Below are 27,238 nucleotides of genomic sequence, written 5' to 3' on the forward strand. Positions count from 1 at the left end.
AAACAATTATAAACAATTTGGTATAACACAAAGGTATGCATTGTAGACATATTTACTAGACTAACTTAATCAAATGATATCCAATTAGATAGCTGCTCTAATGTTTATAGAGTAAATCTTTTGAATACCATGAGTACAAGTGATCATTTGGCTTGAGGTTGCCAGACTGTCTCATGTAATGATTGATATGGTTTGACGTTATCTAACGTGCCATCATAATTGGGGTAACTATAAAGGTAATAATCAAACATATTGTGAGAGACGTGGAGGTTATGATTGATCAATAAAGGATTTGTCACATTTGAGCATAGGAGAAGATATCTCATATGAGAATATTGAGTGACACCTGTGACTACATGAATTTGTAACAGTAGTGGGATAAGGTTATAGCTTAATCTATGTTAGTTATTGATGTTTATCAGTTTATAATGAGGAACCATTATGATAGACATACTTCTATGTCTCAGCCTCAAGAGTTATTGATTGAAAAAAGAATTGAATTACACATAACTATGATGTCATAAAAGTTTAAGAGATGTCCGCTAACACTCGATTGTTTGGGTGACTATAATGTTTTGTTAGAGGCCAATCTTCGTTTGTGTTTGGATTCAATTTGAATCTAAATACTACCAACTCGATAAAAAGTTTATAGATTACATACATAAAAAAGTTGAATCAAACTTAAAGGTGCCAATTGTTTATTGACAATCTTGGTGTTTAGGGTTAAGAGAGATTACAAATGGACTAGGTTTGCCTATTAGGTTTGAAAGGACCTAGCTGACCACGCTTTGACCAAATGCACAACTATACATCTTAATTACTATGCATTTAGTGGGAAAGGTGTTAGTCATGCACATGCATGATACTGGCCAACACCATAAGTGAAAAACATGTTAGTCAAGACACAAATGTGGTGTCGATCATGCAACCTTTTGGCTATGTTACTGACACACATATGTGATGTCAGTCATGCACGTTATGTGGTGGAATGCAAGTTGTGCATGTTTACATGCCATTAGTGCTTGTATATGTTAAGGAGTGTTGTGCTTGGGTGAAATTCTAGCCATGTTCAGACATTTGCACATATAAATTGAAAGTGTCAGTTAGTAACTAAACACACATAGAACACATACAAAGAACCTTAGCTGCAACACTTTGTCTTTCTTTTTCATTAAGACATTGGTCCAACCAAAGAGCCTTAATAGCTTCTCTGTTAAGATTTTCTCTTTGTGTTTATGCTTTGTATGAATACTAAGGCACCACCTCATGCGAGTTGGATAGCATTCTATCTCAAGTCATATGAAGTTTTAAAAGAGTTAGCAAATGCATGTATAAATCTAAAACACCCTATGAGTGTTTTTATATGTTTCATGAATTATATGTTTAAAAAAGATATCTTGGTTAGGGTTTTTAAGATTGTTTTTAATTTTAAAATTTTAAATTCTACTTTACTCTTGGCTATTGGTGCCCTGAAAAACATCTAATGAGTATTTATCTGTCTCTAGCCCTATTGCTTTCACACATGCTATATTATATTGCATATAGTTGGTAGTTATCTCAATATACGTATTTTTTGTTAATTTACTATTTTTGACCCAAATCTTCTTTACTTAGGGTTCGTATAGTCTTTCATATAGTTAGGCATATTATATTTGCTAGCTAAATTAATTCACCTTAAAATAAAACCATTCTACTCTCATCCACATCCCAACACACAACATAGGGGTGAAATCATCTTTTTCACCTTCCATGTAAGGGTATGGCTCAACCTATTCTCCTCATACCTTTATATTAGTCTATGTATGGGTATACACTTTAAGTGTCAAAACTATACGTTAAAAATCTTAACTAATGTTTTCCTAACATTAACTAACATTCGTTAACTTCCAACTCAACTAGTCATGGTATGCATCACCCATAGTCATGAGCGTGCATACTTAATGCAATGTATGGTCATACATCTTATATTGTACAACCATTTATGACCTTATATAACAAGTTATAGGCATACTTTGACTCACAGGGAGTCGTCTTTAATCTAAAAGACACACAAAAGTATGTCTCTGTAAGTATTGTCAGACATCTTCATATGAAATTACTATCTTATAGTTTTTTGACCGAAACAATCTATTTATAAGTCTTATGTTCATTCGAGTTTGTTTTAGCATTGTAAATATTATATATATACCACCAAAATAACATAGATCTCTCAATTACATGTTAATCTTAAAAAAATAGCATATCATATGTAATCATATTTCATGCTTGTCAATCCATGATTATCATACCAAGTTTTTAGATTATCCATTAACAAATCATTTAAGCCATCAATATAAATACATATCACCCATATTTGAGCCCTAGCATGATATCTACCCCAAACATAGAATCAAAGAAGGAATAATAATGCTACTTACTTGTCCTATGATGTTTACTTAGTCTTTATGAGGTGTTGGTAATTTTTAGCTATCCACACTCCTCTCTTAGCTCTCCTCAAAGTTGTAAGACACTTTATTCTCTCATGCCTTACTCTAAAATTAGGAACATATGTGTTATGACCTAATTCTAGTCATATGTCTCTTTTATTTTGACTAATAACGCCATGTATGGTTGTGCAACCCTCATGCACGGTTATACTTGTAGTTTCATGGCAAAAACCATGATCTATGATCACTGATGACCTTTCTTATTTGAAATTTAAACATCACATACGACTATACATGACAGGACCCATCCCGACCCGCTAATCCTACAACCTCTGAGAATATTGTTATAGACTTAAAAGGGCGAAATGCATCCTGTAATTTTGTTTGAAAAACTTGTCTGCACCATAGTCTAGCACCTAATATAATATCATCTATAGGCCTCCGACCTTTATATGAATACATGTCAAAATATATCCTGATTAAAGCGAATAAATCATAAAATAAACTTGAAATCAGGCCTCCGGCCTTATCATATACATGACAAAATAATTTACATCTTTACTCATTTCAAAAGTTATGAGAATATTGTAATTAGGCCTCCGGCCTTTCAACATTTCACAAGTTTATCAAAAAACAACAAAAAGTCTATATCCAACACTAAATATGCTACACTGTAGCACAACCCAACGAAACACTATCCAACATGATCTGGAGGATGTCCTAGAGGGAGGGAAACATTTATAAGGGTGAGCTAAAAGCTCAATGAGTAGGAAATTTAAATCCTTGAGAATATTAATGCATGTCAAAATATAATAGTATGTCATAATATGAGCCACACACTATGCTAATTATGCTTAAACCACATGCTTCTCATTTAACTTGAAACGTTCATCACACAATCATCACATAAATTGATTGTCTCAAGAATGAAATTAACCATACTACCTTTTTCTCATAGGAACATATCAATCATTTATGAATTTCCACTTCCAACTCAATAGCAATACTATCTTTATCTTATAGGTTTCCTTCCATATCAAGATTTTAAAATATAAAGATATCCCACCATTCCAATATAAAGATATACATCAAAATATCATATAAAAGGAAATCTGTCATACCCAGGGGTGTCCCCACCTAGGCAGAGCAAAAGAAAAACAACTGTCATACCCGGTATACTAAAATCTCACACAGGCAGAGCATTCGATTCTGTCATACTTGGCATGAAATAAAGCACAAACAGAGTACTAAATTCTGTCGTACCTGTATAGATATCGCACAGGTAGAGCATCTAAATCTGTATTGCACAGGCAGAGCACTTTATTTCATAATAAGTAATAACCAAATCTTATCACCATATATATATATATAAGAAAATGACTTGATATTATGACCTTTTTGGACAATACTTATATGCAAGCACCACAACCACTATAAGCAAATGTAAATCACACATGACTCTCAAGTAAACACTTCCAACTCACATAAAGCTCAACTAAACAATTCCAACTCAACCACAACACAAAACATCAATTTAATAATTTCCAGAATTCACTTGGTCACCACATAACTTAATTAAGCATTCTGAATCCACCGAATAATGTAACTTTTACTTTATAGCCACCCAAATCCTAAATCCATAACATACATAAAGAAACTATTTTATTTTATTTTTTTCCTTTTTTTGAGAGGTTTCCACCAAATCCATGCTACCATTTTCAAGGATTCACAATAAATACCATAAAATTTCACAAAACTATAAATAAAATTTATACCCAAAAATCATAAAGAAAGAAAAGTTTATTCCCACTCACTGATTTGGGTAGCCTCTAAGTCAGAGTTGAAATCTCTTGCTAATCTCCCTTCTTCTTCACCTATTCAAACCAATTGGAAACAATATGATCAGAATTTTGGAAATCCCTAATTTGAACAAATATAACAAATAAAAATGAAATACCCTATTCCCTTTTTCTATAAATCCCTTTTCTCTTCCTTTCCCTTTCCTTCTTTTTCTTTCTTTTCTTCTTCTTTCTTTTCTTTTCTTTCTTCCCTTCTCTTCTTCCCCTTTCTTTCTCTGTTTTCTCCCGTCTGTGCTCTGTTTCTTTTCTTCTTACTGAAGAAGAAAAGGCTACTGACTTTTATTAGCAAATAAAAGGAAAATTTCCACTTAATCCCCATATGTGTGCAAGATTTTGTATAGCCCCCCTTAAGTTTCACCTATAACCAAGATTTGGGTATTTCAATACATGACTACATGTATAGGCATACATTATGTTTCTTAGGCGTACGGGTTGTATTTCCAACATGCACGGTCATACCTTGTCAACAATTAATTAATTCATCTATTAAGCATAAAATGGCCATTCGACCTTTAACTATGCATGTATAGGTGTACATACACCTAAATAATTACAAACAAAAATCAAGAATGAGGAAAACACATACATACCTATGGGCATACATGTGCATGTTATATACACTATAATGACAAGCTAAAAGACTCATTCCCATCTAAGGTTTAGTATATTCTCAAACTCTTACCCACTAACTTTTAAAAATTCAAATATCCACCTATTATCCAACTTTTATTAAAATTTTCGTTAATAATAAAGGTAAAAATATCATTTTACCAATACTATTAAAAAATACATAATTTTATTTTATTTTCCCTTTAAGGTTTTGAAAATTGACATTTCAATCTAACCTCAAGTTGTTTAGTTTTGAAAAATGACTTTTTCCACCTTAAGGTTTGATTTTTTTTTCCAACAACTTTTCCCTTTTGGTCACCTTCTCTATCGACAACCTTCTTTCTTGATGACCTCTTTATCTGTCTTCTCTCCTAATGACAGATGTTCTAGTGGAATCGGTTGAATCCATCGAATCAAAGTCAGTGATGATCTGTCTTCCTTTATTTTTGATCAGTTTCGTTCCAAATCAACACTCTTTAAAAGATAAATAAAATGTGGTAGGATGTGTTTGGGTAGCAAAGATGATGAGATGCATTCCAAATCACATTCGACGAGATGCATTTAGGTGCCAGAAATGTTGAGATGAGTTCCAAATCATGTTTGACAATGAGAAAATTTACTAAAATCAAATAGTCTAATAGACTATCTATTGTTTGGAGTGGTAAAGAGGCCATTAGGAAAGAAGATTGTCGATAGAGAAGGTGGCTGGAGAAGAGAAGCTAGTCAAAAAATGTAAGAAAAAGAATAAAACCCTAAAGGAGAAAGTCACCTTTTAAAACTGCAAAAATTGTAATTTGGGTAAAATTATCAATTTCAAAACTTAAGGGGATAAAATTATATTTTTTAATATTATTTTTAAAATGATAATTTTTACCTTTACTACTAACAAAGAATTTTAACATAATTTGGATGACGTGTAGGTATTTGAGTTTTTGAAAGTTTACGAGTGAGAGTCCGGAAATACATTAAAGCTTGGGTGGGAATATGTCTTTTTGCCTAGATGATAAACCTTAACTCATAATCTTTAAATTGTACATAATAAACTATAAATCTTAACCCTAAACCATGAAGCGTTAATTCTAAGTGATAAACACTGAGTCCTAAATCATAAACTATAAAGTATACATTTAACCACTAAATTGTAAACCTCAATCTCTAAATCCCAAATCATTAATTGTAAACCTAAATCAAAAACCCAAAATAATAAATCTAAACCCTAAACCCATAACTATAAACTCAAAACCTTAAATAATGGATCATAAACTATATACCCTAAATCCTAAATCCTGAATAATAAATCATAAACCCTAAACTATAAATAATAAATCCTAAACCTTAATCCTTTGTATCCTAAACTATCTAATTTATAGTAGCCTATTCCAATTTGTAATTCTTGTTGTCGTTGATGTGCTCATATGTTTATTGTTACAAATTTAATAGTTATACAACAACACATATATATTATCGATTAACCATTTAACAGTGGTCGATTGTTAATGATGGCATAACAGCCCCAAATAAGCATCCAAATGAGATGAGGAAAATAACACTTGAAGAACATATATATACACACAGATATAATTTATTACATCAAATAATACACATTCACATCATCTTATAGTCATTGCTTTACAATAACTAAAGGTGTTAAAAATAGTCAAATGTTATATATATGTGGACCAATTAGAAAGATGTCACAAGGTTTGTCCTCCAAGGTGTTGTTATACCAATTGAAGAATGTTATGGGTAAATGCTAACACAATATTGAATTAACTCAATCATTGATAGATCTTGATGCTTCATTATTTGATTGGATTTGTACAAGGGCTTACTTGAAATTACTCTTTTTTTATGTAAGTGACCTACATTATGCATGGACAACCACTAGCAAATGGAGTATGAATATGAATATAACATTTTCCTCCAGATACATACCCTTAAAGGAAATATGGACTCAAAAAGATGTGTTGACTTATAACTTTACTCTTTATTCATAAACTAGAACAAACATTCATAATGCCATTAGATACTTACATTTAATAATACATGCAAAAAGGTGTCAACATCATAAACTTAAAATCCAAAGCTCATGAGATTTGTAAAACTCATACATTAATCTGAAGACATAATAATATCCAAAGTACCCAAATGTGAAGAAAACCAAAAAAAAAAAAGGCCTACATGTGAAACTGAAATAACATATAAATTATCATAACACTAGTGCCCTTCCTCATGCAAGCACTCATCAAGTTGACTAGTTGGTTCCCCTTCATGTCCCACAACTAATAAGACCTACCTATAAAATCATACAAAGGAACATGTGAGTATTATAGTACTTAGTAAATAGGTGACTTATCGGGGCACCTCAAAAGCAATATAAATTAACTAGTGTTATGAAATAAAATTTAACTTTTATATATATGTATGGTAAACTCTCAAATGTTTTTTAGCATCTTAGAAATCTATCTAACTATTCTGTGGTTTTTCATATACCCTTCCTCCACAAGTATTAGCATCTCGGATGACAAGTCCTAAGTTCAAAATATCGGTTAGATACCTAACACCTTATCTCAAGCATCTTGGATGCCCTGTGAAAGTATATCTAAAATTACATCCTAGATGTCTACTACTACTAATACACATAGCACATTTGTAGCACCCATAAGTATGCCCAATTGTATTTTTGTTTTTTGGTCTTATGTGTAATTAATTATGTTTAAATATGCAAATATGTTAAAAAATCATGATATACAATCGTGTGGGGTGGCCACACACTCATATGTGTTGTGGTAAGGGGTAAAATGGTCTTTTTCCAAGTAATTTGTGTAATTTAGCTAAGTTTGGAAGGCATGCATAACCATGTATTAATAATATATACTTGTGCATAGTCAATGCTTTTGGATCTCTGGATAAGGCATAGTTTTGTAGGGATTCCAAAAACTATCATTCTTGTTTAACGACATGCATAACCATATATGAACAATACAAGCTCGTGTATCACTAATCACAACAAAAATAAAAAAAAAATGCAAATGTGTTTTGGGACACATTCATACATAGTTTTGAGAAAACTAAATGTCATGAGTGAAAGCCAAAGGGAAGGCATTAGAGGCCATTTGGAGACGTCATTGCCATGTGAAGACTTGCTTTAGCCATTGGAAAAGAGGTAAGCAACATAGTTTTCTTTACCCCGTTCTATTTTTAAAAATATGATATTTTGAATGGAGTTACATGCTAATATATGCTAAATAATGAGTATTGATTTTTGAATTTGATGGATTGATGATTGAATTGATGATTAACGTTTTATTTGTATTATATATAAACAAAGAGTTTTGACTTTGTTTAGCTAATTGTAACTTTGGCTTGTATGGTGTGTTATAAGTATAAGCATTTGTGTGTGCATGATAGACTATGTTTATCTTATTATGGTTTTGTACTTGATTGGAACGAGTAAGGTTAGTTTTGAATTGCTATACTTGAGAGTTGTTGAATGGATTATTATACATTTGCTTTAAAATTGATTTCATGTAATCACTTTTTTGGTGTGTTGTGAAACTAGATTATATTATGGTAAATTAATGTGTAAATGGAGTAATTCGAAAGTTGTGATAGTGTTTAAAAGATTGGAAAAACGCTCGTAAATGAAAGTGAAAATTCTAGAATAATTATACTACACGCCCATATGTTGGGTGACACATGACCCTATGGAATTGGGGAAAGTTCTCCCTATGTGTGACACGTATAAGGGCATGTGTGAGTAAAGAAGACACCCCTATGTGTAGGGGATACACCCCTATATACATTTGAAAAAAAATAGACTTAATGGATTTGAAAGATAGGAATGTTATATTTGAACATGAAAATAACTGTTATACCCCCACAAGGGATAATCATGATAAGAAAATAGAAAGAAATGCTCTAACGAAGGCTATAGATAATAGGAATTATTATAAGGGTGTCCAACTATGTGGATGATGGCTTGGATCCTGATTAAAGCGATTCTGAGTCAAAATACCAATGATGAACTATTAAATTTTTACCACTAAGCTATGTGCATTGTGTATTTCACCAAGGTTCATATAGTGTAAATCAATCATTGAGCTAAGTGTAGTGTGACTTTTCACCAAGTTGTGTGTAGTGTGACGTATCATCAAGTTGTGTGTAGTGTGATATAGCCATCGAGATGTGTGTTATGTAATGGTGAGAGCACAAGAGTTTGTTTGTGTGATCGTCTATGTAAAGTCTGACTGGCACATGTGTTAGGTATATTGTATAAATGACATTAGGAATGTCATGTGCTTTTGCCAAACATGGGGGATGTCATGTTACATTGTTGGATATGAGTCATCAGGATGACACTAATAGTGAAATTAGACATAGAGTGTTAAGTTACTTGGATAGGTATTTAGGATGGTAGGAAAACATCCAAATAGCCATAATGTGAAAAGATATAAGACACTGAGGAAATGATAATTATTATTGTGTTATGAGTTTACCTACTTACTGAGTGTATTTCATTCATCATGTTCTCTTGTGATTTTGCAAGTAAATTCATTGGGCAATGAGGTGATGATGGAGACAACAGGTCAGCTCGAGACATTACATGAGGTATAAGGTATTTCTATTAATTGTATTTCAGTACTTTCATTTGTATTCATTTATACACTTGGTTTTTTTTATAATTTGGCTTTCTGACATTTGATGTGAATTTGATTACTTATAATTGACTAATACACTTTTGGGATTGTGGACTTTCATATCTAGATATGAAATTTAATGCCATGCATCTATTACTCTGTTGCATGTGTATGGGAAGTTTATAGTTAACATATTAATTCGAGTATATATTTCGAGTAAGGATATATAGCCAGAAATAAGTGTTTCGAGACTATTTGAGTATAACATTATTGCAAGGTTGCTAATTAAAACTATTCTTAGGTGGCCATATTTTGGACAGTTAGAGCACAACATTGTTGATCAAGCTTATAGTTAACTAAACTTCGACACTCTAGTTATACGAGTAATTTGAGCACACTCTTTACCTTTCCATGTATGCATAGTTATGTGACTGCTAATTAAAACCATTCTTAGGTGGCCCTTACCATGAGCATGTACATAAAAGACCTTATTGACAGCATGAGGAATAACAAAGCGTAGTTCTCCCTTTCCATGCACACATGAACCAAAATGAATTTTTATGCATTGTGGCTATCTAGCCATAACCTAAATGCTTTCATCTATTTTATGTAACATTGCACACAATTGATGTCTATCTCAAGTGCATCATTATTTCCTACTTAACATAACCTTTTCATTTTGATCCAAATTTTCTTCGTTCAAGGTTTGTATGATCTTTCACAGAATCGAACATCTTTTATTTGCTAATCGTCTTAATCTTCCTCTAATACGGCTTCTTTAAACTCTCTCCCATTTGAGCACACAAAATAAGCATAAAATTGTAATTTGACTTTTATGTATGAGTGTGACTAACCTTGAGCACCCATTCACCTCGGTAACTATGCATGAGCATATGCTCTCTTGATTTACTATTGTGCATTGTAGCAATGAATATTGATCTTCAAACATTTCCTTAACATTTTTTAAGCTAATCCATCTCATCACAATCGTGTATCATAATACTTTATGTACATGCATGCACCACATAACGCATGTCCATTCATTTCCTTTTTATAAAACTTTACAATCGTGCACCCATGAATGTTTATATCTTCTTCTACCAAAATTATGTACAACTGTTCACCTCTGTATGCATAGTCATGCACCGTCATCTAGCCTATCATTTCTAGCATAATTTCAAAAATTTCATCAAGTCTATATTCCCTAGTACGATAATGTAAGGTTTTAAGCCCTAGATCATGCTTTTCATACTAGAATATTAATAAACATGTCAAATTTTCATATATAAAAGCACAACGCCTACCATCATCATACACAAATATATACACTTTGCCACATCCATATAGTAAGCATTACTAATTCAAAACAACAAAAATATCTATCTAGGCATGATATTATTGTTCCAATCTACTTATGTCAAAATAGATCCAAGTATTATGAAAAGTAAACCCACTTATCAGGCATCGAACAACAAGTTAGTCTTCATGTGGCGACAAGATGATTTTCAACATTATGAATTTCTTTGACGGCAACTCTATACTATTCTTCTCTCTTTCTATGAAAATTAGACATAATGCAATAAACCTATCAAACCACGTTTGACCCTTTTTTATTTTAGCTAAGCAACATTGCTCACGTAGCCTCAATGTATGGTCATTCAGATTATTTTATGGCAAAAATCATGTTCCATGATCACCAAAAATATGCTTATCCAAAATTTAAATATAATACACGATCATACATCTCCTTATACACAAGCGTTCGTTATGACTAGTTAGTATTATTCATCATTATTGGGTGTATGGGTGTGCACCCCTCACATGCATGATTGTGCATCTTCAAGCCTTAGAAAATTTCATGTGCATGTATAAAATGACTATTTTGTGTTTCATTACAAATGCTCGGTCATACACTCCTGATGTGCGCAACTATTCAATGTCCTTTATAAATATTACTTATAAATAAATCAATCCAAAATTTTCAAAAGACTAAATTACCCTTAGTGTATGTTAGTATATACCTTAAGAACCATTCGTGTTGTTAGTTCTTGGGCCATTTTAATCCTATATGTACATTTATGTGAATTATTGATAAAAAAAAGTAGTTTTTTTTGTTCATATATATAAGTTGTTTTCTTTATTTGCGATGATATAAAGTATGATATTGCGACAAACCATATTGGTCATGTGTTATTTGTATATGGAAAATAATGATGCTCAAGATGTGATCTGTTCACTCAAAAAGTATTGAGTTCTGAATATCCATTAATTTGACCTGAATCTGAGTTTCAAAGCAAATTTTGAGAAATATTTAAAATCGAATCTCTAGCCAAAGTATAATGTAATTCATGTGAAGGATGTTTATAATGACAAGTTTTGAATATTTAAATGAATGATTCGTATAGAATAAATACTAGGGCTTTGACGATTCATGAGTTTTGAAATCGATCTAGATTTGATAATGGAAAGATATCACCTAAACAGAATATACAATTGGGGATATTAGGTCTCATGGGGTATTTCTTTATCATGGTATAGAGGCTATAACACATTGCTAAGTATGTATCATGGTCATTGGATTTTCATATGCCTTTCGGATTGTTTAAAAAGAGACTCAAGGCTGTGTCACAGTGAACTTAAAGGGTTACACCAATAAACCAAGTTTTCAAAAGTGAAGATTGATTATTCGAGTTTCGCTAGTACCTTTTGAAGGATAATAATATTCATATAAATATTATATGGGGGGCAATGATAACATTTTAAAGGTTAAAATGTTGGTGAAATGAAACTAGGATGTCTAAAGTATATAATTGATATACAAGCATGACAAAGCCATAAGTTGAGAATTTGTTGGGCGAAAAGAGAATTAGAAAATTACATTTTAGCCAACTATTATAAAAGGGTGGATTTTAGTTCATTTGAACTAACCTGAATTTATTTTACAAAACACTTTCTCTCACTTAAAAGAAAAAGCTCTCTTCTTTCTCTTTCTCTTGTCTTTTGGCGAAGGGTGAAAGAGGCTTGTGACAAACTTACTTTGGAGGCTTTTGAGCTTGAAGAGCTCTTCCATCATCCTATTTTCCATAAGAGGCAAAGAAGTATGTAACATTCCTCATGTTTGTTTTTTTTTGTTTACATGTTGTGGTTCTTTCTTCTTTCCCATTTATGATGCTTGTTTGTATCTTTATCTTCATCTATTTTATTTTTTAGTGTGTACCTATAGGTGTGACATTTCTCCCCTTTAAAGGAATTTTATTTTCAAAATTAACTCAAACAACTCTGAAAATCTCGGTCTGATTCTTATTCTATCTCTCGTGTATACTCCTTAACTCAGTGGTTCCTCTACAATGCCTTGACTAAAGGAATCTATTTATATTTGAGCTCTTATCTTGTTTGTTCAACATCTATACTAGATGTTCCCCATAAACCAAATTATCCTCTAGCTCCACATCCTTAATTCTCAGCATATGAGTCGAGTCTCTAATATATATATGTAGTAACGACATATGAAATATATTATGGATACAATTTATGTTTATTAACAATGTAAGCTAACAAACTACCTCACCTACCCTCTCATATATCTCAAAGGGACTTAAATACCTTAGACTTCCTACCAAAATTCATAACATATCTATAAGGGCAACTTTAACAAATACCTTATCGTCCATACTAAATGCAAGCTCCTGTTTTCTTTGATGAGTATAATTCTTCTAACAATCTTGAGCCTGTGTAATCCTCTCCCAAATTAATTTGATATAATCAATCATATGTTGAGTTATCTCTAGTCCTAGCATCTGTGTTGGGGTATCTCTCTCACCAATCTCAACCCAATGTAGAGGTGATTGTCACTTTCTCCCATGGAATGCCTCATACAGAGCAATCTAAATCATAGTCTGATAATTATTATTATAAGCAAACTCTATTAACAACAACAAATCAATCAAACTCGCTATATGATCTAGACAACATACCTTCAATATATCCATTAGTCTAAGGATAATATATGCTACTAAATGCCAAATTTATACCCCATGACCTTTATAAACTCTCTAATATATATTTTATCTAATTGATCTATATCCTATGGTATTTGTAGCCGTACCAAAATGCTCACCACTAATTTTTGAAAAAACATTGTTTTCACATATATTTTCATTCCTTGTTATTAGTTTAGGTCTAGAGAAGTACTCTAGTTAACAAGAGAGAAAACGAATAGAAATGTGAGATTAGATTTGTAGAAAGGAATAAAGGAAAAAAATGTAGGATATAGACTCATATTTACTAAGTGATTTTCATTCACTGCTTCCCATTTATGTTTTGCTATTAGTAGTTTATGAGTTTTTGGTGGATGTTTAGTTCTCATTGATTGATGTATGAGATTATTGTTAGACTACACATTTGATTTTTATGATATGACATCTTTTGACATTTTTGCTACTTTGGTTTAAATTAATGACATTTTTGGTATTATGGTTATTTTGAGGTATTTTCTTTTGCAAGTATCTTTATCATACTAAAATAGTTAAGTGAAATTAACACTTCCCAATGAAGGGTTAGAGGGATGTTACAACTAGCTATAGTTATCACTCAAAATTTCATACATCTTATTTAGCTATTAATGACCTAATAATCGTGTCAATCCCTTGATGAGACTATATCAATAATTATGGAAGAAAATAATTTAAAAAATGATGTTTTAATCATTTAAAAATAAAAAATAATTAGATACTAAAAATATAATGACATAACTTTATATTAAAAACTTACTAATCAGTTATATCAATACCAATGACAAATCATTTCTTTTTTTTTTTTCCCTAGCTAGACATTGATAAAATTAATTTATTGCTTTTTATGTTTCTTGCATTTCATGCAACTATTTATTTAAGTATTTTACCTATTTTGTAAACCATATTTTGTAATTAAAGTCATAATTGTTAAATAAATTCAGTTACAATTAAATTTTTAGTTGCCAAAATAACAATTTAGTTACTATCCATTTTCCTCTAGCACGAATATGGGGTGCTAAACAAGTGGAATTATTTTGTAACTAAAAACTTAGTTCCCAAAACAAAATTACTTGCAACTAAAAAATTAGTTATAGAAAATTAATTTTAATTACATATTTTGGAGCCAAAGTTGTAGTTAACTAATAAATTTATTCACAACTAAAATTTTAGTCACCGAAAAGAACAATTTAATTACCACCAATTTCCCTCTTGTAGGAACATGGTGCATCAAAAGGGTGGAATTAGGGTTAACAATTTTCAACATGATTTGTTAACTCGGTATGATATGATGCAAAAATATTGAGTTAAAGTTGAGTTTTTTACATGAAATTTATTTTGGATTAACTTGACACGATTTAAAATTAAATCAAGTAGTGTTAAGGTTTACCTAAAAGTAACTTGACATGACCTGAATTGACTTAAATATTTTAGAAAAATGTTACTTTAATAGAATTTGTTAGGGATAAATTATAGAAATGTTGAAAAATAATATTAACTATAGCTGAAATATTTATAGATTGTATATAGTTATATATTTATATAATTATAATTGTTCATATTATTATTTATTTTTATTTAAATATTTTATTTTATTATTAAGCAGTAAAAGTTTGATTTAATTAGTTAGATTATAAATGTGTTTTAAAGGTCTTACTCATATTGTAATTATGTATTGTATCATTATAGTAAACATTTGAAATTTATACAAATTGCATATAGTTGTACTTGTATCTTTGTATAATTATAATTACTCATATTATTTTTTATTTTATTATTATATAACAAGAATTTGATTTAGCTAATCAAATTATTAATGTATTTTAAAAGTCTCAATATGTAATTCTTTTGGATCATTTGTCAATAAAACATAAAATGTTATATTGTATGTTTTATTAATAATAAGTTGGTGAAGAAAATAAAACGATAAAAACACTTTGGAGAGTGAAAATAATAGATAACTTTGGATCAATTTAGGTCAGATTTGGTCACTCAAATATTAAAGGATTGAGTTAGAGTTAAAAAATTCAAATACAATTCAATTTGGTTTGGGTTAAAGTTGAAGATCTCTAATACAAAACGCGAACTGATACACATGAACATGACTTGATGACATGAACTGTCAGGTCTAAGTTGAATTATTTTCAACTAAATACTTAATTACCAAAACAAAATTACTCCCAACTTAAAAATTAGTTACAAAAAATTAATTTTAATAATATATTTCATGACTAAAATTATAGTTAAGCAAATTTGTTTGTAAGTAAAATTTTAGTTTTTAAAATAACAGTTTGGTTTCAAAAAATTTCCCTCCAAAATGCACATTGGGACGCAAAAGATAAAATAAATTTATCTCTACTTTGCAACTAGAGACTTAATTGCCAAAATATAATTACTTGCAATTAAAAAATTAGTTGCAAAAAACTAATTTTAGTTACCTATTGTTTCCTACCATCAGGAAAATGATGTTGAAAAAATAGAATTCATTTTTTGTGACTAAAGTCATTTTAGTTGCTATAAATAAGTTTTTGCAACTATTTTTAATTAGTAGTAAAAAAAATTAATTACTCTTTGCATGATTTTTTGTATTGTGAGGTGGATTCCTACTATACTGTAGAGATTTGTTAAAACGTTCATTACAAAAAAAAAAGATGATAGAGTCTTAGTGAAGGTATGAACGTAAGCCTTATATGAAATATGCCACAAGACTATTTCTCACCTAAGTTTTAGTTCAATCTCAAAAAACACATACGATAAATGAAAAACTTAAACACCTATCTATCTCTAAACTTACATTAAAACTGTAGTTAAATATATAGACAAAATAATCATTTAATAATAATATTAAAAAATATATAATTTTTTTCATTTTTTCCTCAGGTTTTGAAAATTAACATTTCATCCCCAAATCTTAACTTTAAAAAGTGAATCCTCCCCCCTCCCCCCCCAAATCCTTAGGTTTTTTCTTGACAACTCTCTCCCACCATCAATGGTGGCTAGAGGCCTCAAACTTTCATAGACAACGGAGCATCGTCCAAGAACGAGAATGGATGGTGGTTGTCGTCTTGAGGTCATCCTCTAGACGACAATGACTCCTTCATCTGTTGTAGGGTCACCGCTCACCGGTTGAAGTGGTCCGATTTTAGATTTGATATCTTAGGAGGGAAAAGTAAACTTTTCAAACCAAGAGAAAAAATAAGATATAATTTTAATTATTTTAATATTATTGATAACATAATATTTATATAAATTTAAATTTTTTATCTGCTACAGGTATATTTTTATTATTTCACCGAAAGTTAGGTTGAAAATAGTCCTTTAGCCTATGAAATATACATATGAGTTGATTTATTCTCGGTCCAAGGTTTGTAGGGAATCTTCAAATTTTTGTTTTCAGCCTTTCGGGGTCTCCATGGTTTATAACGACGGCTTTCCATGTTTTCATAATACACAGCTTACTTCTTAGTGTTGGGCTTCACTTCTTGTTGGACCCTTTTCACAGTGTGCGTTTAGTGAGCTTTCATAGGCCAACATTGTTATGTTGCCATTTTAACGCAACCACATTTATGCCCCATAGGATAAATATATTTGAATCACATGATTACTGTATGACAATTTAAAACTATTTAACAAGGAAATCACATTAAGTGTATTTAACTTTTTTCTATCCTAATGAATGAAAGTCTTCCAGGAGAAAGGAAATTTGTGCAATGAATGAAAGTCTTCAATTTAATAAACAAACCATTCATGGTCCCTAATCCCTAGGTTACAATCATAATTCACAGCTAAACAAAAACACTATATTCCGATGCTTAACATTGTCAACGCCAAGAGTCTAACTGTTCCACTGAACATTGCACCGCTAAGCAGCCTTTCGTATAATATGCTGATGACTTAAGTCTTCAAATAAAACAAAATGAATAATTCCAGAAATAAAATAATATATGAATAAGATTTAAAAAAAAAAAACAAATACATTCTAAGAATACAAATGGATTAAGAACAAGATGGCATGTTGGCAGGAGGTGGCCGAATTTTCTGATCCTCCCATTGCCCATTCTTTACAATGAGAACTGTATCCATGCCCCAGGTTGCGTGCCTTTCCAAATGGCAGTGCATAAACCACACTCCTGCAAACCATTTGACAAAAACCATTTATTTTATCTAACCAACGTGATGTGTAAAGTTAATATACGTGCCACCAAATACACGGAGACTTACCAGGATTGTTGGCAAAAAATCGAACGGCTGTCCATCCGTTTCTTGGAACGTTGACAGTGTTGAGTTCTGGTGGGTCAATCAAATTATAAGATAAAGGATCTGTCTCATTGTTGAAATTACCAAAACCTGTTCCCACCACAAAGAAGCTGTAACCATGTAAGTGCAAGGGATGGGTTTCTGCCACCTGGAGATTAGTTCCTTGGAACACAATTTCAACTGCTTCACCGTAATTTATAAACCTGGCCTTTGTCCCGCTGGCGGTGAATACTGATACATCCCAAACATCACCAGTAAAGTCAAAAAAATTGGAAGGCTGACTTGGGAAATCTCCAACGAAAACGTTACTCAACCCTCTGCATGTACAGATACAAATATATATCTATATGACAATAATGAGTCAAAAAATAGAATCTCGAGAATATCAAATAAAAAAATGGCGAGAAAAAAGTACCATACCTGTAGTATGCATCAAGTATACTAACTTGAGGAGTTGCAAAACTAACGTTGTTTAAGCTTGCAGCTTCCTTATTATCAAGAAATCCATCACCAGTTGGGGTAAGACACGAGTCGTTGGGACACAAAACACGATTTACAGCAATTGTAATTAACAATTGTGTTGTGATATTTTTGGGGACATTGGCCGGATATGCGTCAGTTGCTAAGCTCCTTATGCGGCTAGTAAAGTTTGTCGCAGCATTTATATCATTGTAAAAAGGAAGGTTTGGGATGAAAGGAGTAGGAGGAGGAGTATATTTGCCGTCATACTGAACGATCGCGGTGGTTGTGGTGTTGTCAAAATCGACAGCACTATCAAAGTATGGACTAGCGGCCATGTAATAGTGGCTAAGATTTTTGTTTGCTGTGAACAAAACGTCCATTGTTTGTCCAGGAGTTATCAAAATGTAGTCGGTTGTTATGGGTTTTATGTATGCTCCATCACGCCCAACAACCGTGAGGCTGTGGTTCGCAATTCCGAAAAAGGTTTCTTCATTCATCACAGCGTTGATTATGCGAAGAAGATAAGTCTTGCCAAATTTAACGTTCAGGCGGTATGTTGAATCTGGAATATAAAATCACGATACTTGTGAGAAAAATTTATATATGAGATCTTAATATACAAATTAACATGAAATACCTCTGGAGCAATTGTATAAGTCCCCTGGTTGGCCGTTGATGGTATAAGCATCTGAAACATTTGGAATTACGCCCTTCAGGACATTAGTGAGCATTTTTGGCACGTCTTGCTTGTACCAGGATCCTGTCGTTAGAATCAAATTAATAAATGAAATTAGTAGCTGAGAATGGTCCACATCTTCAGCAGTTATGTTATCTTTGTTAAATGCATTCATATTATTACCAAGTATGATCGTCTGTTCACTATAAGGCTTAGGAAATGGATAACTTTTTCCAAGAGCTGGTAAAATAACAATAGCCCCATGAACTGATACACGAGTCCAGTCACTGTGGGCATGCCACCAGAGGGTTCCTTCTTCATTAGACAATATAACCTCATATGTGAAGCTGGTTCCCGGTCGAATTGGGCATTGTGTCACGTTTTCAGGACCATCTGACCATGGATTCCTCGGTTGGTTCACTCCATGCCTGCACAATTTAAAAGAATGTCCTTCAGATTTGATTCTGTTAAAGTTGTAGATAAGGACTTAAAATTATATTTCTAGAATGTAGGAATTCGAACTTTAGACCATTGAATCTAAGATCTTGTTATGTTATCATGCTATGATTTAAAAAGAGATTGTGAAAGAGGGAGTTATCACCAGTGAATGGTGACACCATAGTTTCCTTGATTGTACACATTAACAAACACAGTATCGCCTTTACGAGCCGTAATGGTTGGTCCAGGGAAATTGCCATTTACAGTCAACATGCTTTTCGAGCTACATAGCCTTGTGAAACTAGTTTCTTGAAGCTGCAGTTAAACATTAATCAGGTCAAAGAGTTTTGGACATTTCGGTATCATATGTTCATTAGCAAACATAAACAAAAAACTGTTAATGATAAAATGTAGAGCCACTTACAACAAAATCATAATAATGAATGAAAGCCATGCAATGGAGCAGCCTATCCAGGAAGAAGAACCCTAAAATGAAAAAGAAGTTTTTTCTATCCATTCTTCTCTTGATTAATTTTGTGTTCCCAGGTTGCCAATTAACCCTCATATCAAGCTATTTATAATATGTGGTCAACACGTTGAGTATTATACAGAGTCAGGAACATAATTCTCAAACTAAGATAAGTGTAACTTCTCATTGCTGGACAAGATAGATTAATCAAATTTTAATATATGAAGCTATAATAATCCAGGCTAAATTACATTGACAAACGTATGTATAAATGAATCTCTTTAATTAATGTTTGTATGATATTTTATAATGAGAATTCAATAGATGTTTGGATAATCAATATGTTAATGTCCCCTGTTCAAAGCTGTATAAATATATTGTCATCCATAAACAGCAAAAACAATAAAAGGAACAAAATTCGTCAGGTATAAATTGTAAAATTTTGTTATATAACGTTAACTGGTATTATTTAATGGAAGTACATATTTTTCTACACTACTGATAGAATTTTCTTTAGAAAAAAAATTATAATAACTATAAAACCATACTAAATTAGAGAATATATAAAGGTTGCACCTAGTAGTGAGTCCTAAAGCATAGATGTTACAACTATTGAAATGTTTAAATAGATACTTATTTTAACGAGCAAGTGAAGATTATAATAAAGAGAACAACTATGTTCATATTGACTACCAGTTGTCAGCTGACACCACCTTCTGTCAGTCTGCACATAATTCTGAATTTCTGATTTGTTTATTACAATCGCAGATATCCAGAATTTTTATAGATCAATTGACCATTATCCTTTCTTCCCACTTTAAGATATTCTCTGGTGAAGAGTTCATGAAAAGTTTAAATCATAAGTCATAATCTGATGCTTATCAACCCATGCAAAGAGTTGGAATCAAATGGCCACCAACTTTTTGTAATCATATGAACAACATTTGTGCTTGACTTATATATGTCTATTTTAATTCTTATTCTGTGGGTTGGATTGTTCTAGGTAAATTTGTATTCTTTTCGACCGTTTGGCCAACGCGGAATTAGATCAACAAAACTAGTCGTTTACACACAGCTCATAATCTTTTAGACAAATTCAGGGGACTCATTCTTTCTCCCTTTCTTTTGTTTTTTCAGTGTGAATAAACTGTGAGGTTTAATGGCCACGTTTACGTGCTAAGAACGGTTCCATGGAAGAGAAATGATTAATAAAAAAAGTTTTTGGAATAGCATTGCTACAGTCCAGCTGGTTTCCATTTTTTGGAACTTAAGAAACGACCCATTATCACAACTTTCGCGGCTTTGACCACCGACTCTGGTGTAAAGTCAGCGAGATCATATAAAATTTTAAGCTTAATTTGTCAATGGCTAAATAATATATCCTTTGTCTTTATCCTTTGTAACGTTGCACGTTTTAGTTATACACGCTATTTTCACAAGGCCAAAGGACTTATTCCCCCTCAAAGTGCCCTATTTTCTCTAAGTTTTTCTATTTTAATTTTGAAAATCTTAAATATTTATTCATGGTTAAAATTAACGATAATAAGGGCAAAATTATCATTTTGTCTATAATATTAAAAATAAACTAAAATATAATCTATTTTTTCTCCCCTAAACTTTAGAAACTAAAAGTTTTCCCGTAACCGAAGTTTTAAAAAATGACAGTTTTCCCCTAGGGTTTAGTTTTCAAATCTCCAACATCATCTTTGGCATCATTGTCGACGACCTCTCCTTCTCGAAGCTTTTTCTCCCTCCGATGGTCTCTCTCCATCTATTTGGACGTCCGATCAGCGTCGAATAAGCTGTGAAAGACAAAGAGCTTCATCTCCTGGAAAGGATACTCCCTTTGTGTTTTATGATTTCTGTGAGGAAGGTTTTCAAGAATTAAAAAAGAGGTTGACTTTAACTTTGATTGAAGAGAAATGGATTTTCACATTTATAGTGCTACATCGTACAGTGGTTTAGGAGTTGTATTGATGTAGAGAGGTAAAGTGATTGCATATACCTCAAGATAGTTAAAAGACTATAAGAACATGTATCCCAATGATTTAGAGTTGGTAGTAAGTCTTTGAAGATTTTGTGACACTATATGTATGGGGTCAAGTGTAAAATCCACATTAATTATAAGAGTTTGTGATACCTCTTTACCAAAAAAAAGTTGAATATGAGATGCCTTGAGTAGGATAGTGTCTTTATCCTAAAATTCTATCCATAAAGAATTGCAACATTATATTTTCAAAGGGCAGATTGAGTTTGTGATAGGTGCATTGGCTAGATTAGAGATCAAATATACTATATTAAAGAAGATTTGAGATAGACAAATGACCAATGATTGTTGTAAAGAGATAAGAAGGAAAGTGTTAGGGGGCTTAAAACAAAGTTTTAGATTATTAGTAATATCTTGAGATTTAGAGATAGAGTTTGTATTCAACAAGATGATGAGTTGAGAGATCATATTTTTATTAAAAGCTCATACTACATTTTACACCGTCCACCCTGAGAGTGTAAGATATGTTGGGATATGAAGAATATGTTATGATAGTATGGTATAAAGAAAGACATGGGTAATTATGTAACTAAGTTCCTTACTTGTAAATAGGTTAAGGTTGAGGATCAGAGACCATTAGGGATGTTACATTCTCCTAGAATTTCATAGTGGAAATAGGAACACGTAACAATAAATTTTGTAGTTGGTTTACTAAGAGTTGAAAGGGGTTATAATGTGCATTGGGTGACAGTTGACTGGTTGACTTAATCAACACATTTTATGATAGTTAAAAATACTACTACCATGGATCAATCGGATAAGTTATGTCATAGTAATAATAAATTGTATGGTGTGCCCATGGGGTTCGTGTTAGCTATAAGTTATGTCATAGTTATAATAAAACTATATGGTGTCCCATGAGGTTTGTGTCAGCTTTATTTGAAAGGGTTATAGAATTTTTTAGGTACAAGCTTGACATTTAGTATTGTCTATCATCCTTAAACATATGGACAAGCTGATGGAATCAATCAAGTGATCGAAAGTACGTTGAGAACCTGAGGTTTGGATTATGGGGCTAGTTTGTCAAAATAAGTGTCATTCATGGACTTCACCAATAATAATAGTTACCAAACAATAGTTAAGATGGTGCCCAATGATGCCTTTTATGAAAGCAAGAATAGATCATCTTTACATTAGGGTGAGGTAGGTGAGAGAGATTCTCTAACTCAAACTTTACAGTTGGAGATGACATAAATATGATTGATGTTATGAGATTGGTCTGAGAGATGATGAGATAGGCCTATGACCAATAGACAAGTTATACTTACTAAAGGAGACAAGACTTGAAGTTTAGTGTGGGTAATATTGTCTTTCGTAAGATAACTCCCTATTGACATGTGATGAGATTTGGCATAAAAAGCGAGCTACCCCCAAAGTATGATAGACCTTTTCCAAGTGTTAGAGAGGACAGGTAAAATGGCTTATAGACTTAAGTTATTAACAAGCACAAATCATATTTAAAACGTGTTTCATGTGTTGTTCAAACGTAAATACATTAGTGATTCTTCACATGTATGATTTATGATAGTGGAAATAGAGTTAAAAAGTAGTTTGATTTATGAGGAGTGACCAACACCAATATTGGACAAAATGGTGAAGAAGCTCCAAAATAAGTAAATTTTACTAGTTAAAGTATTTTAAAGAAGTCATAAGGTCAAAGAAGCTACTTAGGTATTGAAGCAAGATATGAGACATAGATTCTTCGAATTGTTCAAGTGAATCTCAAGGGGAGATTTCAATTAATAGAGAGATATTGTATTGTTCACATGTACATCCCACAAGCATCTTAAACATTTATGTTGTTTAAGTTTATTTAAAATTCATTTAAGAAGAGTATATGAACAATCCTTCATTAGAAATAAACGCCCATTCTATGTCTCAAAATTAATCAAAGTTGATGAATGATCACCCAAAAGAAAAAAAAGTAAATTTGACACTTGGAATACCCATTATAATAGGTGAAAGGCATGTTCTTGAGTAGAAGTCATTAAGAAATCATGGTTCTGCAAGAGAGGAAAACATTATTTAAGTGGGATAACTTTTAGGAAATGCTATACGTAAGGGATAAACATCCAATCTTAACGGTTAGTTCTAAAAATTTATATAAAGGAATTTGAATTTTACACTTTCATTGTATAAACTTTCAAAGATAAATGTAGAGAGAAGAAGAGTTGAATTCATTCCATTCAGAGGTTCAATCATCAAGATTCAAAGTTATAGGATAGGCATTCTTCAGAGGAGAGTAGGAAATTATAATCCCACTTGATTTGAAATTTTGATGCTTATGGCATGTTGTTTATACATATACAAATTTTACATTGATGACAAACATGATAATATGTTTAGATAATAATTTTGATACAAAAATTAACATGATGGATGCAGTTTTATGCTAAAAAAACGTTGAATTAGAATTTGTACATTGATATGTTGAATTTTGTGATATAGGTATTCAGTTGAGAGCAAGCAATGATATACTAGTCATAGGTACTGTAAAGACTTAATTTTTATGTATTAGTGCATAGAAACAACTGTTGGAAAATGCAAATTTTGATTCCATGCTCGATGGAACACCAATTCTTTAGTGGAAAATGACCTTTCTATCTATAAGAAAAAAGAAATAGGTAATCGTTCATAAGAGACAATTGCTTATAAGAGATCAACAGTTATTAGAAATGAAGTAGTGAATGGTTGTTACAAAGATAGTAATGCCTATTCAAACAAAAAAAATGAAGTACAATAGTTCATAGGCCATGAATAGTTAATTCATTAAGTTGTTTCATAGGACATGGAATGTTATTTAGCCTTAACTTGTGTTCATTAATGCCTATGAATGAATATTAATCTTAAGTTTTGTCAACTAAGACATATGTTTAGAAAAGAATATTTCATGAGTTAAGTTAAGAAATACAATTTTTATGAATTGGTTAAATGATGATTAAGTAATGAGCTATGTGAAATACAATTGAGCATATAAGTAGCATGCCATTAGTTATGTGATTCGTGGCTAGAATTTAAGATTATGTAAGCCATTTTTGTGTGATTTGTGACTTGAACAAGTACAAATCGTGTCATTTCTATTTGATCTTTGGCATAAGATATGACGCAAAAGCCACTATTAATTGATCTATGGTATAAAATTAAAGAAGCTTGCTATTACTATGTGAATTGTGGTATGATGTGTTACTATTGTGTGATACGTTGAACTTGTTCATAAGTCAATAATGTGCTTTGTTTTGCTTAGGAGCCCAAATGTGAAAGTATGAGAGTTTTTGTAACACTTTCTCTAGAAGTACTGCTCTCCAAAAGAAAGTATTACTAACATTGATTATCAATGCAGTTATTTAAATGAAAACAAAAATAATAACATATCCTTAATTAAAAAAGTATTGAAAAATCCTTTATTAAAAATAAAGTGCAGAAAAACATGCAAAGGATGTACATAAACAGAATTCCAACACCTAAATACATATGTAAAACACTCAAAAGTTATAAAAGAAACATTTTTACATAAAAGAGATAAAAATGACAAACTTGCCCTCCTTTACCTACGCCCATCGAGACCACACATCACTGTCATCACTTAGTCCTATCACCTACAAAATAGACAAAATAGGAGAGAGTGAGTGATAAACACTTAATAAGTAGAAACATAACTTAAACTTCACTAAATTCTTACTTTTCCCTTACACTCTGTTCACCTTATCCTAGTCATCAAGAGTAAATTATTAACTCCAATTAGATTACATTAACATACCTTTGATATATCTGAACTGTTGAGATCTATTGAGTCTCCTGAACTTGCCTTACTACCCTGTTTCATACGGCTCGTTACTAATAATCTGATAGGATCCTATTTACATTAGACATTTACAAGTGAAAGCTCACCTAACTTTAAACTAAATTTCAACTAATTTTCCAATCAAATTAAGTCAAAATAGCAATTCGATACCTTGGCCACGTGCGTATCATGATTATGCAGTCCACTCCCTACACCACTATTGGACTGTGATTAAACCTAAGCCTATTGCGGCTCATCACACCCTACTACGGGTGATTGAGTTTTACTACAAACCAATGGTCTTATTGTAAACTGTGCCCTTCTACAGGCAATGTAAAAAGTATCTTGCAAGTGCCTTTTCGTAATGACCTTAAGACTTGTACCTCTAACTGTAGTACCTTTATACCAAGCATGCATGCATGTTATCTCGAGTTGCCTAGTTGTGAGCTTGTTATACTTTCACTATGTTACTTGGACTCTCGAGACAATATCTCATTATATAGGTCTTTCTTTTACCCTTGAAGTTTTCAAGATCCACCACTTATTCTCAATTAATTGTATAGCATGACCAATGATCGTTCCTTCCCTATGAATGTTCATTCATTATTTTTTCATGATGAAAAACGTTTTTATTTTTTATAATATTTCGTCATCTCTCTATGAGCGTCTATTACTTGTTATCTTTCTCATTCTTAGATTTTAAGGGTATTTTAGTCTTTTTACACTATGTATGTCCATTCATTTTTTATGAACATTCATTTGTGATGTCTTTTTCGATAAAGTTGAATGATAAATAGCGCACATGCATATTCATCTAGCCTTGTTCCAAAAAAATTACAGGTCATAAACGAACGTTCATTAGTACATGAACAAATGTTCATAACATGTAAAAATACACTTTCAAGCATGAATATTCTTGATGTCTACACAACCTAAAATACATTATTTTTTGGACTACAATATGCTCTACTCTATTCCATCAATTACATAAACATTCCAGTATTATTATAATCCTCTAAACCATGTCATAACTTAACAACACATAACAAGCACATTCATATAATTTATACGTATATCATATATCCTAACTCATGCAATATGTTATCAGCAATTCTATTATAGCACCAACCATGTGCCTTAATCATGCCCTATCAAATCCATATATTCAAAAATTCATGAAAATCAATCATAAACATACCTAGAAAGCTCTAAGGCATTGCATCAAAGGTTAGTGACACATACATATGCATATACATAACAATAATCCTCATCCTATGACATATATCAATCCATAACACAAAGAAAGATATTCTAATCCATGCAAATCAATCATCAAGGCATATGAGTCATAACTTTTGGTAGTTTAGGATGATTCCTACTTATCTATTAAATATTCTTATTTAAATTCAACTTATGCTGGTCCATGGCTAATGTAAGTTGACTTATAACACTTGAAATGACTATTTTACCCTTGATCTTATTTGTGGGGTTTACAATTCCTCCCCTTTATTGGAATTCCATCCACAAAATTTATTCAAAATAGATAAAGATAGCAACTCCTTAT

The 27,238-nt window shown here is 31.6% G+C and overlaps 2 protein-coding genes and 1 long non-coding RNA gene across 3 annotated transcripts in view; all 3 read right to left on the bottom strand.

Annotated features, from left to right (window-relative positions):
* Positions 1 to 27,238, bottom strand: part of LOC123229040 (laccase-14-like) — a 64,669-nt gene that overhangs the window by 31,706 nt on the left and 5,725 nt on the right. The window lies entirely within an intron of this gene.
* On the bottom strand, positions 4,212 to 4,664 carry LOC123229042. The gene is made up of 2 exons (XR_006504787.1): positions 4,384 to 4,664; positions 4,212 to 4,300 (listed from the first exon to the last, which is right to left on the bottom strand). It is a non-coding gene; the product is annotated as an uncharacterized LOC123229042 (long non-coding RNA).
* LOC123229041 (laccase-14-like) lies at positions 17,541 to 19,812 on the bottom strand. The gene is made up of 6 exons (XM_044654601.1): positions 19,802 to 19,812; positions 19,123 to 19,367; positions 18,901 to 19,023; positions 18,222 to 18,825; positions 17,766 to 18,118; positions 17,541 to 17,674 (listed from the first exon to the last, which is right to left on the bottom strand). Exons 1-6 carry the CDS (start codon positions 19,810 to 19,812, stop codon positions 17,541 to 17,543), a joined length of 1,470 nt encoding a protein of 489 aa, XP_044510536.1.

This window comes from Mangifera indica, chromosome 11, assembly GCF_011075055.1.
Source record: "Mangifera indica cultivar Alphonso chromosome 11, CATAS_Mindica_2.1, whole genome shotgun sequence".
NCBI classification, from domain to species: Eukaryota; Viridiplantae; Streptophyta; class Magnoliopsida; order Sapindales; family Anacardiaceae; genus Mangifera; species Mangifera indica.

Coding starts and splice junctions, on each gene's coding strand:
- LOC123229041 (XM_044654601.1), bottom strand. Junction 19,024..19,122: donor TGAACAGACGATCATACTTG/GTAATAATATGA, acceptor TTCTAACGACAG/GATCCTGGTACAAGCAAGAC. Junction 18,826..18,900: donor CTTATACAATTGCTCCAGAG/GTATTTCATGTT, acceptor TTTATATTCCAG/ATTCAACATACCGCCTGAAC.